We start from the raw sequence: 17,176 nt of genomic DNA, 5'->3' as shown, positions 1-17,176 counted from the left end.
ATTTAGTGGAATTCCCAAATAGCAGAAAATGTTTCATTTAATACATCGGGAATTAAATTATTCTTTTAAATTATTAAACCTTAGCGGTTTGCAAGTATTTTATGGTCTTTACCTGCCAGGAAGTGTTGCCAGTGATCAGTTTGCAAATCTCTCCGGGTCTATTTTAAAATCACGGTTTCATTGCGGTGATTAGTTTGTACTACCTGTGATGCATACGAGTGCATTTATGCTAATTGGTGATGAGTTTACGTGTACCCGAAAATTCGTCGTCGTATCTTTTGAGAAACAACGATCGTGTCAAATTTTATCATCATCTTTAACGGCCACTTTATCGGTGGTGGGATGTAAGCTTAGGTGTGGCTATTCGTTTATATTGGATGTTTTTTGCATTCCTTCGTGACCAGCAATTTATTTTATGTAATCCATTATGTAGTCCATCTTGTTTAAGATCTGTGTCTGGTTCTCTTTTATACACTTGTTTGCCATTCAACAATACGCTTTGTCTATCCGTTGCCTTTCATTCTTCCTATATGTCCAGCCCAATTCGATTTTAACATGGACATTGTTTTAATAACGTATGTTACCTTGTGACGGGTAGCTCTTTTAGACAGCAGATCCAATCAAACACAGATTAAATTTAAATAAAAATATATTCGAAATAAATAAATAACAAAAAAAATTATACCCTAGACAATATGTACAATAAAATTTACAAGTCGAATCGTAAATACGAAGTGTTAATACACACACACACGCGCTAAAGAGAAGGAATAATCTGGGTTAGAGGTGGACGGATCGATCAACACTCGATCCGGCAAGGAGCAGGAAGTCACTAATCAACACTTAGTCGTGAAACGGGTACGTCTCAGATCAAAACTTTAAGACCGGTTCAGAGCTATTACTAGACACTCTAGCAAAAGCGGTTGCCCTTCGGTCAACACCCAAAGGCCAGGTGGAGTTCCTACAAGATCCGCATTCCGGCGGAACTCGATTCTCTCGAAATTGTTGTTGCGATAAGCGTTTAACAAAAAAAGGGCCCTTTACCCAAATTCCTAAAAACTATTATCAGAATTTTTTTTCTGCTTGTTGTGTTGTAATTGTCAATGATGATAATTGAATGAACATAAATTCTATTGTTGCGACAAGAAATGTGGTAGCAATTTAGAAAATAATCGCGCTTTGCTGGAGATTGCAAGAATCATTGATGAAAGTCTCTCGAGTATAGTTGTAGTGAGAAGAGAATGGTCCGCTCACTCGAAGATCTGGTTAGGGCAAGGCAGGACTACAATATCTAGTGATGACTGCTTTCTCATGTCTAGTGCTCTCAGAAACCAAATGGTTACGACAGTTTTCTTCAAAATCATCTGCGAGAAGTGAGAAACGTAAACATAAGTGAGTGGAGAGCGAAGCGCGAGAGAGCTCTAGTGTGTATTGCTGTGGAGGATCAGTAATATCATAGGTAGGCATATCTTTTGACGAACACAGGAACTAAGTCTTTATCGAGAATGGGACGTTGACTGCATAAAGGTACTTGACAGAGATTCTAGAAGACCATGTTTTACCATTCATGGTTATTCTTTAAAACGATGCAACATTTATACATGCACGGCCTCACACTGCACCGATAGTTACTGAGTATGTTGACGAGGTTAAAATCACGCGATTTGTTTGGCCTGATTTAAATCCCATTGGAATATTTAAATCTAAATAAAGATACAGTTGATATATATTCTTTATATAAGTAGTTCAATATATTTTTAAAACTACTTTTTATTTGACACTAAAACTGCTTTTAAATTGTCAGATATTGAATTTATATACCTTTTATTATTATGTTTACTACAATCTTTCAAAATTTGGGTTACTTTAACGAATAACTGACGGTTAATGTTTGCCTGAGAATGGATGCCCAGATACTATAAAAGAAGCCGAGGATGATCACCGACTAGATGGACCGACGACGTAAAAATAGTAGCGGAACTGGCTACAAGCGGGCAGTATGGAGAACACTAGAAGGAACTGAGGGAGGCCTATGTCCAGTAGTGATCGCGATTGACTTATTAATGAATGTTTGGCTAGTTCGTTAGGAAATGTTTTAAAATGGGAAGGAGAGTAAATCACTAAAAGTTTACTCTACAGGGCTTTCCGAGTAATATTATTATATATACATAGTAAAGATTCAGTTTTTTCGAGTAATCCAAGGCCTTTCTATGAGAAAGGACTAATATATCTAAATGTTTGTGAATTTAGTCATCAACAATTCAAAATACATTACATACCTACTTCACACAACTTTAAACCCTTGGTGTGTTTGATCTATTTAATTTTTTCCGTTGAATCGCAGACCATACTAATTTCAGTGTTTCCGTTCGCATTATTTGCCATCATCTGTCTTTAGTGCTGTCAATGTCAATAGTGTCTGTAACATTAGTTAATTTCATGATTTGTCACTTTCGGCTGCTTATCTCATTTAACAGTCAATATTTTAAAGTTTTTTTCAGAAACTATAATCATTTTTGCCTTTAGGTTATCATTGTATGTAATTTGATTACCTTTAGTCGCTTCTAAAACAAAACACTGTACATCCATGAAGATATTCCTTTAACAATTTTTATTGTTAGGTATACGTCAGTTTTCTGCAAAAACATTATGATGTATATATGACACCATTTTTCTGGAAGTCAAAATACTAAAAACTCTTTATATTCTTCTGTATTTTTTGTACGTCCATATTTAGGTTTCCGTTGCTAATTATTTATTATACTTAAGCATATCTTTTTTAATTTAAAATTTATTACACTTAGTTTTTTAAGTAGTTACCTTCTAAATTATGACAGTGTCAAATGATTTAATTAATAGTTGCCTAATATCTTTTATTTAATTATAGATCTTTATTTGTCGAGTTTCCTAACAATAATTCGGTTGCAAAGCCAAACAAGAAAACTCGCGCAACCTTGAGATCCGCGACCTTAAATCGAACGTGGAAGAACGCCACCAGACCGTCGTGTGAGATAAGCCTTATTAACACCTACGGTCACGTGAACTTACAGAAATAATCTAACGCCAAGGTGGGTCGCCCGGACTTAATTGGCATAGTCAAGTAGCCCATATCTGATGGTAGAAAAGAACGCGGACAGAGCTTGTTCTTTGGAGAAATGGAATCAGTGCTGGAACGTAATGTACTGTGTAGTACAAAATTTTTAAAATGTGATCATTATCCAATTTATCTGTTCTCAAATTAATAAATTTTTTGCTAAAGATCTGCAAATATTGCTCTTGGCTCTTATATATATTAAAGTTCAACTTCTTTTTCGTTTTGTATTTTTAGTGTAATGAATATGTGGTTTGTTTTTTTTTATTATTGAGTTTGTTCGTCTTCTGTGTCTTTGTAGCAGAATTAATTACGTTTATTTTTGAGTAAGGTTTGAAGTCTGTGTAACGTTTGTTTTAAAGTTAAAAGCTTTTGAATTTATTCAATCGTAAATTTATTTCGCTGCTGTAGCATATCTTTTTGCTATGGAAAACATTGTAGTGTTAAAAGTGATGAAAGGGTTGCTGGTGTGAGCACATATTCATGACTGTTAGGAAAATAAGTCTTCTACTCACAATCTGTAGTAGGTTTTTATTGAAATTGAGAAATGATTGGGCTTCCGTTTTCGTTGTTTACAAACTTTTACAGCATCTTCAGGCCCCCAAAAAACTAAGGATATCATTACAAGTTGTATCGATGCATCAGGTGTAAGATGTTGTAAGATGTAACAATATTATTATTAATTTTTATTATTTGTTGGAGCATAATCCCAGCGTTACGGCTACTCTTTAGACAAAAGACATGCACAAACACATACAAACACAAGTATGAAATAAAATAACTTCATATTACATTAAAATGCACGTCGTTACCCCTTTTTTTTGTTTTGGCAATGATAAAAGTTTAAAATATGTAAAAGAGGGGTTTAGGTCTTATTTTTTGAGTAACATGTTGTTTTTTTTTTTAAGTAAAAAAGAAGTAAAAAATATTTAGATAGGTACCTACTAATATTATATGGTGTATATTATATCAGTATTAAAGCTCTCTGTAAACTTTGTAATACAAAGTAAAATACCAAGATTTACGACAATATTTAATAAATATTGTATTTACAAAGACATCAAACTATTGAGAGTAGCAGTCAATTTAGTCCGTTTAGTTTAGTTAGGTAGTGGTATCTGGCAACACCAAAATAGATGTCGTAAAATTATTTTATTGGGTACATAATCTTATATAACACCCAATAATACCCTGTGCTACAAAAAAACCGGAAGGAGCTAGGGGAAAGCGGTTTTTGAATTCGTTGCCTACAAGCAACATTGCAGGTCAAGAAAAACTATTTGGTACTAACTTCACTAATGAAGATCTCAAAATTTAGTTAATCATATGTAAAGAACTGTTTAACTAAAAGACATTTTATTGATGTAATAAAAAAACTTTTACATATAAAGTGCCTAGGACTAAAAAATTATAAATATAGACCCAAATCTAACGGTGAAATGATAATAAACAATTTTTGTTCCGTGTCAAACAAAACCGCATGTTAAATTTATCACACTGCACAGTTGTTTTGCCAGTTTTACAAAATCTACATCTTCCTTTAGCGATATAAAGTGGCCAGTCACCTAACGCATATGTTCTGGTAGCAACATCAGGTCTTACAGCAAGAGGATAAATTAGTTTATCTGTATTTTCCGTACTTGATGGACGGCCTCGCTTTACTTTGATCTTTTCAGTATTTGACCTAGCTAGTTCCATTCTTAACTTCTTGAGAGGCATAAAATTTAGATGATTGTCTTTCCTGTTATTTTGATATAATATCCATGCATTTAAAATACAGACATCTAAGAGCCAACTATTGGAAAATACCATCTTTTACTACGACTTGGACTTGTGTAAAGACCCAATAAAGAGTTTGCTTTATCCACTCCACCCATGTGTTTGTTGTATTGAGTGATTAGATTTGGGCATGGCACATTTACTTTTCTTTGTGCTAGAGATGAAATCGGAGAGATTAGGGTTAACAGGAGCAATACACGGCATTTTTATCTTCCTTCCATAAATTGAGGTACAGTCTGTCCCAAACCCTTCTTTCAGTGCGTCACTAATTTTGACGTCATATAGGATTTTAAGAATGTCGAGAATTATTGCATGACATTTTAGTTAAATCTGACAGTTGAAGGATCGCAATCGGCTAAATGTGAAAAGGTTATTTTTTGAAAATGTGGAGTAAAAACTTTAATAATTCAAATTTTTTTTTTAATTTACATATTAGAGGTCCCGTCCTGTATAAAAATTTTTATTGTGCATTATATTGGAACGACAGTTTGTCTTAATTCTTATTCTATATACTCCAAGGAAAGTGCTTGATTAGCTAAGATTTATTTATGTATTTATTATTATTTATTACAAACACTATGGCTAAAATGTATAGTATTTAAACTACTAATATGAATATTTTTTAGAATAATTTAAAACTTACTTCACGAACTGCAGAAACTGGTAATAAAGTTGTCCCAGCCTCCTTTTCTAATTGAAAATAATTTAGTAATTTTAATATTAGTCTTTGTTCATTCTCGGTATATCTCGGCGTATTTAAAATATTTTTATGATAATAAATACAAAATTCAATTTTCACTGTAAAATGTCTAAAAATACTATCCTGGAATGACAATTATTATTTTATCAGTTGATATTGTCAAAGTACTGTCACTATCGAGATCATCTGCGTCAAATTATATTTATGCGCATCATTGATTGGATATCTATTTAGCGTATTCTAAACTCCGACCAATTGTATATCCGTAAGTAGAATTTGCTTTAATATGCAAATACCCGTGAACGAAATATAATTTTCTAAGTTCTATGTATAATAATCACAGACTCACGTTTTTTTCTGTCACTTCTAGCTTAATGCGTTAGAGAGAATTCGATAAACTGTGACGCACTGAAAGAAGGGTTTGGGATGAACTGTAGTTGATATTTCATTTAAATTTTCCATGGTGAAATCTTATACTGAAAAAAAACTCAATTACTCGACTGACAATGTTGCCTGAGAGCTACATGATTTTTATTCAACAAAATAATATGATTACTTACCATATACAGCACAAAGTAGCACAGAATTACGCTAATCCAACTTTTGTTTATATACGAAGTAAAAAGCTAACCTCATAATAATCCTAACAAACGTTTGGAAATAAAAATTATGACACACCCACTTACACGTAGAACTCTACTGGTATCCTATGTACTCAAATTATTTTTTTCAAATATCGCTATTGTTGTAAGACTTGTTGCTTACAGTTATCATTGTCACATAATAGCTATATATAGTAGAAATTGACTTAGGTGCTTATAAAGATGATGTTACCTGAGAGCAACAAAACCAGATACCGGGTTAATAGGAAATTAAAAAAATAATAATAAACATTTTATAAATAATATAATTTCATAATAATATTACATTTAAAATAAGAAAGCTTACAGCAGTTTTTAGTCTAACCAAAATTAATAATTAATAAACAAATTCTTAAATTAGAAGGTGGAGCAAATTTTCTGAAACATTAAAAACTACTTATTGAATTTTTGCGTGAATGATTCTGTATAGTGTAGCGTCTGAAACAATTTAAACGCGAGAAAGCGAATAGAAATTTTTATACAAAACATTGTACATGAAAAGGTACTGAAGATACTGTAGAAACTAAAGTAATTATTAAATTGGTCTAATAGTATAATTATTTTGATGTTTAATTTCTAAGACAATTTGTAAAAACAAAATATGCTCAGTAAAAAATTTTAATATTAAGTTTGTCTTTATACCATTATTATAAAAATATATTTACTTATTTAGAAAATATAATTTAAGTTAGATTTTCGGGACAGTGGGACACGGGACGGGACAGCGAAAATTGCTGCAGGACGAGTCGCGGGAACAGGTGAAAAAGTGCGGGACACGGGACAGGACATGAGCTTGTCCCGCTGTCTCGCGTGAAACCCTAGATGTTATACCCCTCTAGCATTATCAGTAGATCAAAGATAATCCTGCCTGTATGGATTCGGGTTATAAGACAAAAGTTATAGAGGAAAAACTGAACAAATAATGATCAAAAATATTTATGTACTATATGGAGAGGCTGATGATCCAGTGAAAATCGGACTAAAAAAGAAGTAGAGATCTATCATCAACCAGAAAGGCTGGTACAGTGGAAAATCTACTAGATACAGAATTGCGAATGCAGATGAGAAAGCCATAATAGAGTAATATGAGGAGTCGGCTTCAAAAAATCATCCTAGAAAAACATCAACATGCATAATTTGCACATCTGTTTAGATATTCAGAATAGAAGAGATTTAGGTACCAGGGATATAAGAGAATAGAGTAAACTTACAAAAAACTACAAAAAAAGGAGTTACTACAGACGAAGTTAGGTACAATGTAAGAGGGGCTAAAATTCAAAAGGTTCTAAAATTGTTCTCTTGTGGTGTATCTAATTTAAATATTATGTTTATATGGGAATAAGCCACAAGCTTGTCATGTAATAAAAATTACATTTTTAAATAACGTTTGACGTTTGGATTTTCACTCCGGAAATGGTCTTTCACTTGGCCTCGATTTTGTAGGAAATCCTCTCTTTTAGTTAACAAAAAAACCAGTGGGTGGTGTTTTTACCCCGTGAATATCACATTATGACTGTTTTGTGTGTTTTATCGTTTTATTTGTTTGTAGAATGTGTGTTTAACGTAGATATTATATGTTTGTATATTGTGTGTTGCATATGCATTGTGTATAATTATAGACGATGTTTCTCAGACCATGTTTGTTTCTTTGATGATTTTTGATGCATCTTTCCATTGAATTCTGTTCTCGTTATCCCCGGCTGTTATCCAAGTCTCTGTTCTTGATGTATATTTCACGCTCGTTTATTCTGACGCTTAGTGGTCTTGAGGTTTCTCCCACGTAGAAATTGTTGCATTCACAAGGTATTTTATAGATGCGGTTCTTTGATCTTTCTTGTGTGTTGTTGGGTTTGGTTTTGGACAGGATAGATTTCAGTGTCATGATTGTTTTAAATGTTGTTGTGATGTTATACTTATTTCTTATCCATTTCAATTTTTCTATTAAGCCCCTTACATATGGCATTATTGTCATCTTTGAAAGGGTAAAATTAACAGCTGATTATAAGATCTACGAAATAAGTAAATAAGAATTCGAACACAGTTTCTCCTATGTGATAGTAAGATGAAATTCCATTTTTTGACCATATTCTAATTAATCTTTGTTTTATATTTTATTTTCTTTTGATTTACGCTTACGTACTTTATTTCTAAGTTTTTATAATCTGAAAAAAATATAAAATACGCTAAAACACTCCGGCCCTGAATATACTCACTTGATCGACGATTCTATCTATGCATCGCCCAAAGATTATTTTACATGTTCAGATTACTCATTCTGTTTCAGCTTAAGTATGTTTTCCATTTAAACAAATTATAAGACCGTTTCATAATATAAGAGACGGTTTGGAAGAGATTTTAGGATAAGATCAGCGAAAAGAAGTCATGAATAAGCACTTTGCTGCTGATTAAACGTGTAAGATAACATTATTGAACAGTACTGAACGGTGTTTGATTGGTCTGTGTAGTATAATTATAGCGATTATGCTCTTCGGCTACCGATTAAAACGAAAAATTAGAATTTTTAAAATCACTGTTGTATTATTAATAAACGTAGGTTTTTTTTTTAATTTTTATTAACTCTTTATTTAAAAACTTTCACATGATACAGTCATGACACGAAGTGTCATCCTTAATATGACATCTAATATAAAACATAAATGACATCTAACACAAAACATAAAACTTCTAGAATATTACTTAGAGCTAAATATACAACTTCTTCTTCTTTTGGCATCATAACCCTGGATGAGTCTTTGCCTGTCTGGCTATGTCCTTCCATTCAGATCTCTCTTGTGCCCTTCTTCTCCATTGTCTTATGTTCATTGTTTTCAGGTCGTCTTCCACGTCATCCAACCATCTCGTTCTGGGCCTTCCTTTTTTTCGCCTTCCTATGGGCTTCCATTGTAACATTTTCTTTGTTGTTTTTGCATCGTTTTGTCTCTGCACATGTCCCAGCCATGACAGTCATTGACTTTTCACAAATCTTACAATGTCATAACCTTCATTTAACTCATTAACCTCGTCGTTTCTCCTGATTCTCCATGTGCCATCTTCCTCTTGTACCGGGCCATATACTTTCCTCAGTATTTTTCTCTCGAATGTCCTGAGTTGGGCTTCATCTTTTTTCGTCATTACCCAAGTTTCACATCCATAGGTTACTACGGGTCTAATCAGTGTTCTGTAGATATTCATTTTGGTTCTTTTGTCTAATAATTTCGATGTCATCAATCTTTTATTAGCATAGGATGTACGATTCCCGCTGGAAATCTTCTTCTTCTTCCAGTGCCTTATCCGGTCCGGATGTTGGCGATCATCAAGGCTATCATGGTTTTGTTGACTGCTCTGCGAAACAGCTCCGCTGAGGTCATCCCAAACCATTGTCGGAGATTTTTCAACCACGAGATACGACGGCGTCCCGGTCCTCTTCTGCCAAATACTTTACCCTGCATAACAAGTTGAAGAATTCGATATTTTTCTTCGTTCCGCATCACGTGGCCGAGGTACTCAAGCTTACGTTGTTTAATTAAATTAAGCACTTCTTTTTCTTTTGTCATGCGCTGTAGGACCTCAACGTTGGTGACATGGTCCACATAAGATATTTTTAGTATCCTTCTGTATATCCACATCTCGAAGGCTTCGATTCGTTTTTCAGTGGCTTGCGTCAGTGTCCAGGCTTCAACTCCATATAGTAACACTGGAAGAACGTAGCACCTCACTATCCGCATCTTGGTTCCCAAACTGAGATCACTGCAGCACAGCAAGGATCTCAACTTAATAAAAGTAGACCGTGCCATTTCAATTCTGGATCTAATCTCTTGAGCGTAGTCCCATTGTACGTTGAGGGTAGTTCCGAGGTAAGTGAATCTGTCGACTCTCTGGATCTCTTCGCTACCTGCCATTAGTACCCCGGGATCTAAATTTGTACGGCTGACAACCATAAATTTAGTTTTCTTAATATTAAGGTTCAGTCCGTATGTTACGCTCACAGTTCGCACTCGGTCTAGTAAGGCCTGCAGATCGTTTAGGCTGGTTGCTAGTAACACAGTGTCATCGGCGTAGCGGATATTATTGATGTATTCACCGTTCACTCGGATTCCCATGTCTAGGTTTGTGAGGGCTTCATTAAAAATCTCCTCAGAGTATATATTGAAAAGAGTCGGCGATAGCACACATCCTTGCCTTACTCCTCGCATGATCTTCGCTGGAAATACGTGCATTAATTTCGCTACTTACGGAGTTATTCTGATTGATTTCTGTGCCGAGATATGTAAAGGCATCCACTCGTTCGATAGTATAGTTGTCTATTGTGATATTATTTTCATTGTCAGTTATTCTTTTGACTGTCATATACTTCGTTTTTACTTCGTTTATTTTGAGACCTCTTTTTCTTGCTTCAGGATCAATTTGTTTGAACACTTCCATTAGTCGTGGCTTATTCCTACTAATGATGGCTACATCGTCTGCATATGCAGTAATTTGTACTGATTTGGTGTTTATATGGCCGGTTATATTGGTTTTTCTGATGACTGCCTCAAGAACTAGGTTGAATAGCATGGTTGATAGGGCATCTCCCTTCTTACTCCCATGTTGATGTTAAACAAGGGAGTCAGTTCTCCATCTACTCTGACTGCGGCTTTTGAACCCTGCAATGTCATTTTTATGAGGCTGATGTATTTCTTAGGTATACCTAGATTACAAAGGTCTTCCAGCATTTTGTCTCTTTTCACACTATCAAAAGCTTGTTTAAAGTCTATATACATATTATATAGGTCTATGTCGTATTCATAAGCTTTTTCTTGTATCGTTCTTAGTATGAATATGTTATCTGTAGTGGCTCTATTTGGTCTGAATCCATTTTGATAATCACCAATTATATTTTCGGAGTATTCTACTAATCTATTGTAGATTATACCAGAAAGAATTTTGTATATTACATTTAGCAATGTAATTGGCCTATAATTCTGGCATTCCCTCTTATCTCCTTTTTTATATATTGGCTGTATGAGGCCAATTGTCCATTCCTCTGGCATTTGCTCCTTCGTCCATATTAATGTTATTAGGTAATGGACTCTTTCCCAGAGTTCGGATCCTCCATGCTTTAATAATTCTGCCGAAATTCCGTCCGTTCCTGGTGCTTTATTGTTTTTTTTTGTTTATTTATTATCTGAACTACTTCTTCATAACTCGGATTTTCGATGTGCAGCTCCGCCGTATAATATATTGTCTCGTTCTGATCATTTTCGTTGTCTGCATTTAGATTTTCTTCGAAATATTGTTTCCATCTCATTATAATTTTTTGCTTCTCTGTTAGTAGTTCTCCGTCCTTGTCTTTGCATATCGTTAGTTTTGGTCTAAATGACTGTGTGCTTTCTTTTATGCATTTATAGAATTTTCTGCTTTCGCGTCTGTTGTTATGCTTTACGATTTCTTGTACTTGTTTTTTCATAGCCTCTCTTTTCTTTCTTCTGCATATTCTAGTCGCTTGTATTCTTTGTTCGTTATAAATCTCACTGCTATTTCTTGTATTTCTTTGAAGTTGGTTAAGCCTAGCTTGCCTTTTTTCCTCTACTGCAGTTCTGCATTCATCATCATACCAATCCGCATTTCTTTGCCTTTTGGCTTTTCCGACAGTTTCCTCTGCTGACTCCGTTATAATTGTTTTTAATTGTCTCCATTCCTCCTCTGCAGTATCTTCCTCTCTAGTTCGGTTGAGTTTTATTTGGAGAGCATTTCTGTAATCTTGTCTTTTTGTTGCGCTTTTGAATCCTTCGACATTCCATTTTTTGATTTGAATATTTTTCCCTTTTGCTACTGTCGCTATTTTCTGTCGTAATTTTGCCCCTACAAGATAGTGATCTGAGTCAGAGTTCGCCCCGCGATACGTTCTGACATTAGTTATGTCTGTTGCCCATCTTTTTGAGATGAGTATATGGTCAATTTGATTGGCTTCGTTAGTTCCTGGTATTTTCCATGTTCCTTTATGGATATCTTTTCTCTGAAAGTTAGTACTGACAACAACAAATATACAACAATCATTACTAAATAATGTCTAGTTTGTCGGTTAATTTGGAAAAAATGCATATAAAAATGTATAAACATATCATTGTTTTAAAGCTATACTCGTAGATAGGGAGAAACTAGTTAAAAATATTATTCTAAGAAATCAAAACCAAACCTTAAGGGCAACAATAAGTGGAATACCACATAGATTTTTTTAATTACCTTTCATGGCAGAACATTACTTATATATTTTAGGTTTTCTTAATTGTTCATCGCAGAACATTACTTATATATTCTAGATTTTCTTAATTGTTCATCGCAGAACGCAGTCTGTTTTTGCCAGTCCATTAGTTGATATTTATGCCTTGTTCGATTACCTCATTGAAAACCTAAACAGTTAATAGGTTAGATTGTTATTGAAATATTCAATGTATAGAAAATGTTACTTGTAACCACTTATTAATTCTCAATATTCGTCTTGTCACTCTAATTCGGTTTTGGAACGCGTTGCCTCACGAAATTTCTATTCTCAACTGTCTAATGCATATCAATTGTTTCTAGAATGATTAATGAATTTAAAATTGGTAACGGATTAGCATTGCGTCATCTCTTGGTGCTCTCATTTGTCAACGATATCGATAGGTATCTATTTTATGTAGATTTGTTCTTTTTCAGTTATATCTCAAGCTACATATCTATTTGCGTGGTGAAATGGATGCTGAAATCTTGAATGCTGATGTAGAACTGAAAGCTTGAGTAGGTAACTGTAAGTGGTGACTACAACAGTAAAAAGTTTTGTAATATACACGTTCCTTAGTAGCCAAAGTAATGATATTAAGTTATAGAAAAGCAAGCATAAATATAGAATTACATGTTATGTAAGGAGTTTTACTCGTTATGAGTGTGTTTTTTTGCACGTCATTTACTCATAAATCCATAGAACATAATCCAATTTTGATGTTGTCATTTTCGCAGTGTTACTGTATTATCAGGATCGTATTATTATTATTTATTTATCACAGTTATTATTATTTTAAATTCGCCTGTTCCGAGGTACATGATAAAAAAACAAAAACAAAAGACAAAAGACAAAAATAATGAATTATCTGAAGAATTTGCATTAGGTATTAAGTTTAAATGCAAACAAACTGTTACAGCATAAAAAATAATCTGAAATTTTACCGTCCGTTGCAAGTTGACATACATCTGTTCATCATTTTTATGACGTTTCAATGATTCTTCTTCTTAGGGGCCTGTACGTTCCGAACGTTGGCGATCATTCTGGCTATGATGACTTTGTTGGATTCTTCTTCGTCCTGGGGTCCTTTTCCTTTAATTTTACCTTACAAAATGCATTGGAGTAGCTCATATCTGCCTTGATTACTCATTATATGTCCCAATTACTGCAGCTTACGGCCCTTCATGATGTTGACCAAATTCACGGTTGTGTTCATCCTCCGTGGTGCTTCTTCATTGGTGACTTTGTCTGTCCATGGAATCTGCAGGATCCTCCTGTATAACCATAACTCAAAAGCCTGAAGTTTTGATAGAGTTTCCGCCTTCAATGTCCACGTTTCTACTCCATACAGAAGCACTGAATACACGTAACATTTAAGGAGCCTTATTTTTGTTTTGAATACAGAGCTCATAGTCAAGAATGCACTTTTTGCATTTTCGATGCGACATTTAATCTCTTGGGTATTGTTCCACGACTCAATGATTATAGTTTCCAAGTAGTTGTACTATGAGCCACGTTCAATTCTCATTTGGTCCACATACAGATTTGCTCCAGTTATGTTTTCCTTGCTGATGATCATTAGCTTGGTTTTGCTGGTGTTTATATCCAGTCCATATGTTCCACTTGCTTCCGTTATTTTGTTCATTAAGTTTTGCAGCCCTTCTATGGTATTGAAAAACACTATTGTATCATCTGCATACCGCAGTTTATTGAGCTTGACTCCATTTCTTGAGATGCCTTCATCAATATCTTTTAGAGCCCCTTCAAAAATGTGCTCTGAGTACAGATTGAATATAAGTGGTGAAATTATGCACCCCTGTCGTCACTCCCCTTAAGATTTTGAACTGATCTGTATATTCTTTATCTATTCGGAGCACCACTGACTGATTAAGAGGACAATCCCTGTCCTCTTAAGCACCTCCATCATTTGTTCATAACTGACTCTATCGAAAGCCTTCTGGAGTCAATCAGGCAATGCGAAAACATCACAGCTGACATCTCTACATTTCTGAAACAATACCTACACGCTAAATAAAGCTTCCCTCGTACCAACGGCGTTCACAAATCCAAACTGATTGGGCGCAATTTGTTCCTCGCATTTCCGGTAAATTCTTTTGTGGATGACTTTTAAAAACAGCTTCAGCATATGGCTCATATGGCACTCTACTGGTATGTTTTCTGCCTTGTATATTTCATTAAATATTTCAGTTAGTATTTTTATTTGTTCTGCATCTAATAGCTTCAGTAGTTCTACAGGAATTTCATCAAGTTCCGGTGCCTTTCCATCCTTCATTTTTCTGGAGGCTGCCAGACAATGATACGTAATCAATAAAAATAGTAAACGGATTATATGTTAACATATATGATTGAACATTTCAGACTTTATTTGAAATAATCTTAAAATATGTCTCGCGTCTTTAATTTTTAATAATTATTTCACTGAATCCGATTAAAAACATAATTGTACAAAAATGTAGGAACATACTAATAACAAAATATTTCAAATGATGTACTAAGTACATACTATGTGATTTAAGAAAATAATGATAACGTCAAATTTTTGACAGATGTCATTAAAATGAAACGAATTCTTTCAGTATATGTAAAACAGGAAAAATAAATTTATCTGTTCGCTTGTTTTTCTTAAGAGCAAAAGACTACCAAAATATTAGAGGTAGTCCATTCTTCTTTCCACACTGTATATATTGTGTATTCTTTAATTTCCAAAACCAAGCGATTTCTATGCACAGACGTGCTCCTTAAAAAGTGTAACGTATTGATAGAACTTCAAACGGTCTATCTTCTAAGAAGTCGTTGCCCTTTCTTAATCAAGGACAGCACTCCAATTGAGAAATAAATGAGTCAATCAAAGGCATTAGTTGTTTTGAATGACGGGTTTTCTAAACTATCAAACATATGTGCGTGATCGTTAAGCACTGCGGATCTTTTTATGTGTTTTAGATTATAAGGAACGAATAATGGCACGATCCAAGAAGTAAGAATAAAATAGAACTAATGAACAGTGAATTATGTTCAGGTGCAAGAATATTTTAGCTAATTGCAGTAAATGTGCCACCTGTAAATTTTAAACTACATTTTTTGTAAAGTTTCAACAAACTGGTAGTAATGAGTATAATTACAGTGAATGCCAGCCAATTATTTCAAAGGTGCTACCTGTCGAAGGTGTTAAATACTTTTCAGTTGTATTAAATCAGTTAAGATACAGTTTAGCTATACCGAGACTGCATAAATTTGAAAATGATCAATGGATTATCTAATTTATACTTTCAATAATAAATGTTTCAAAATATTTTTATATGCATAGAATCTAATTACAATCCAATTATAGGTTTTTAACGCAATTAACTTCAATTAATTTTTTATTTTCAGCGTTGGTGGCAGTCCTGGAGGCGGTTTACTTCTTGGAAGAGAGCTGCATCCAGCGTATCGGTTGCCCCCACATATGGAGTACCTGTATTCTCTTCAACATTCCACCACTAACTCAATTCACGGTAAGTCATAGTACAAGAGTAAAAATAAAGGTTTTATTGAATCACTTCATGTATTTGAGTGAGACATTAAAGAATTCCTAATAAAATGGTCATTCAAATGAATATACGGTCAAGCACAAAAATTTGCTGTACAGAGTTAGAAGTCCAAGAAATGAATAATATGGGATATACATTTTGCAACACTGCATACTATAGCCACTCCTACTTATTGTTTTGGTAGGTAAGGACACCTTCTTCTTAAAGTGCCTATCCGTTCCGGATGTTGGCGATCATCACGGCTATCTTTACTTTAAGGGTAAGGACACCGCCGTATTCATTACATGTAATATTCATATTAAAGAAAAGAGACTGTTTAGTGTTAATTGATTGCTAATAGTATAATATACTTCTAGAAATACGTATCAATTAACACTAGCTTCTTAAAGTGGAATATATTTTTATTAGATCGCTTTAAATTACCAAATATTACAGGAAGCTATTTTTTATCTCAAACATTTTATGAAATAAAAACATCCCAATACGGGTTAAAGATAAGGTATATTACCAATGAATTTTTACAAAGCAGAACAATGGATGACATCAGGAAAAGCTAAAGCAAAGTTCACAATAATAAAATACCACGGGAATAACATAGAACAAATCATGTGTAAATACTGTTCTGACAAACAGAATTAGGACTTATTAATACAATTTGATGTTAAGTAGTCGATCTTTAGAGCCACCTTAGAAATTAGCTTACCCCAATAATCCATCACTCGTATAAAAAATTTTTCAGCATTTCTTTGTAATTAGCTCATTAAATGAATACTCAAATAGGTATGTTAAATATTGTCGTTTAACTTTAAAATTTTTCGAAAGCACGATTCATCTAACTGCCACCGGCGCCAGTTTCACAGAATCCACGCTTCATTTATCTAAACAAATAAGCCTTCCTCAAATCGTCCCAATTAACCAACCAACAACTTCCCATAGGATACGTGGGTGCACCTAAAATGAACAGCACCAGAAAAATAATTCGAAAGAAACAACTGATGACAAAAACGTTTGCTCTTGATGTTGAAGGATTAACATAAGAAATGAGATAATTTGAGCTTACCGAGAATTATTAATCGACTGTGTTTGCTGGATGGTTCATAAATAATCTGTCATGTTTATGGAGCGTAGTGTCGCTGCTGGGCTTCTACAGTCGACCAAATAAAGTTTTAGTCGTTTATG

At 33.9% G+C, this 17,176-nt stretch overlaps 1 protein-coding gene across 5 annotated transcripts in view; it reads left to right on the top strand.

The window, feature by feature from the left end:
* ci (transcriptional activator cubitus interruptus) overlaps positions 1–17,176 on the top strand; it is a 410,707-nt gene that overhangs the window by 349,626 nt on the left and 43,905 nt on the right. For all 5 annotated transcript variants that reach the window (XM_072520599.1, XM_072520601.1, XM_072520602.1 and 2 more), the window contains exon 2: positions 15,840–15,961. In XM_072520599.1, coding sequence (XP_072376700.1) covers positions 15,840–15,961 — 122 coding nt within the window. The remainder of the gene's footprint in view (positions 1–15,839; positions 15,962–17,176) is intronic.

This window comes from Diabrotica undecimpunctata, chromosome 1 (assembly GCF_040954645.1).
Source record: "Diabrotica undecimpunctata isolate CICGRU chromosome 1, icDiaUnde3, whole genome shotgun sequence".
NCBI classification, from domain to species: Eukaryota; Metazoa; Arthropoda; class Insecta; order Coleoptera; family Chrysomelidae; genus Diabrotica; species Diabrotica undecimpunctata.
The sequence above is the reverse complement of the archived record's forward strand: the minus strand, read 5'-3'. Positions and strand labels throughout refer to the sequence as shown.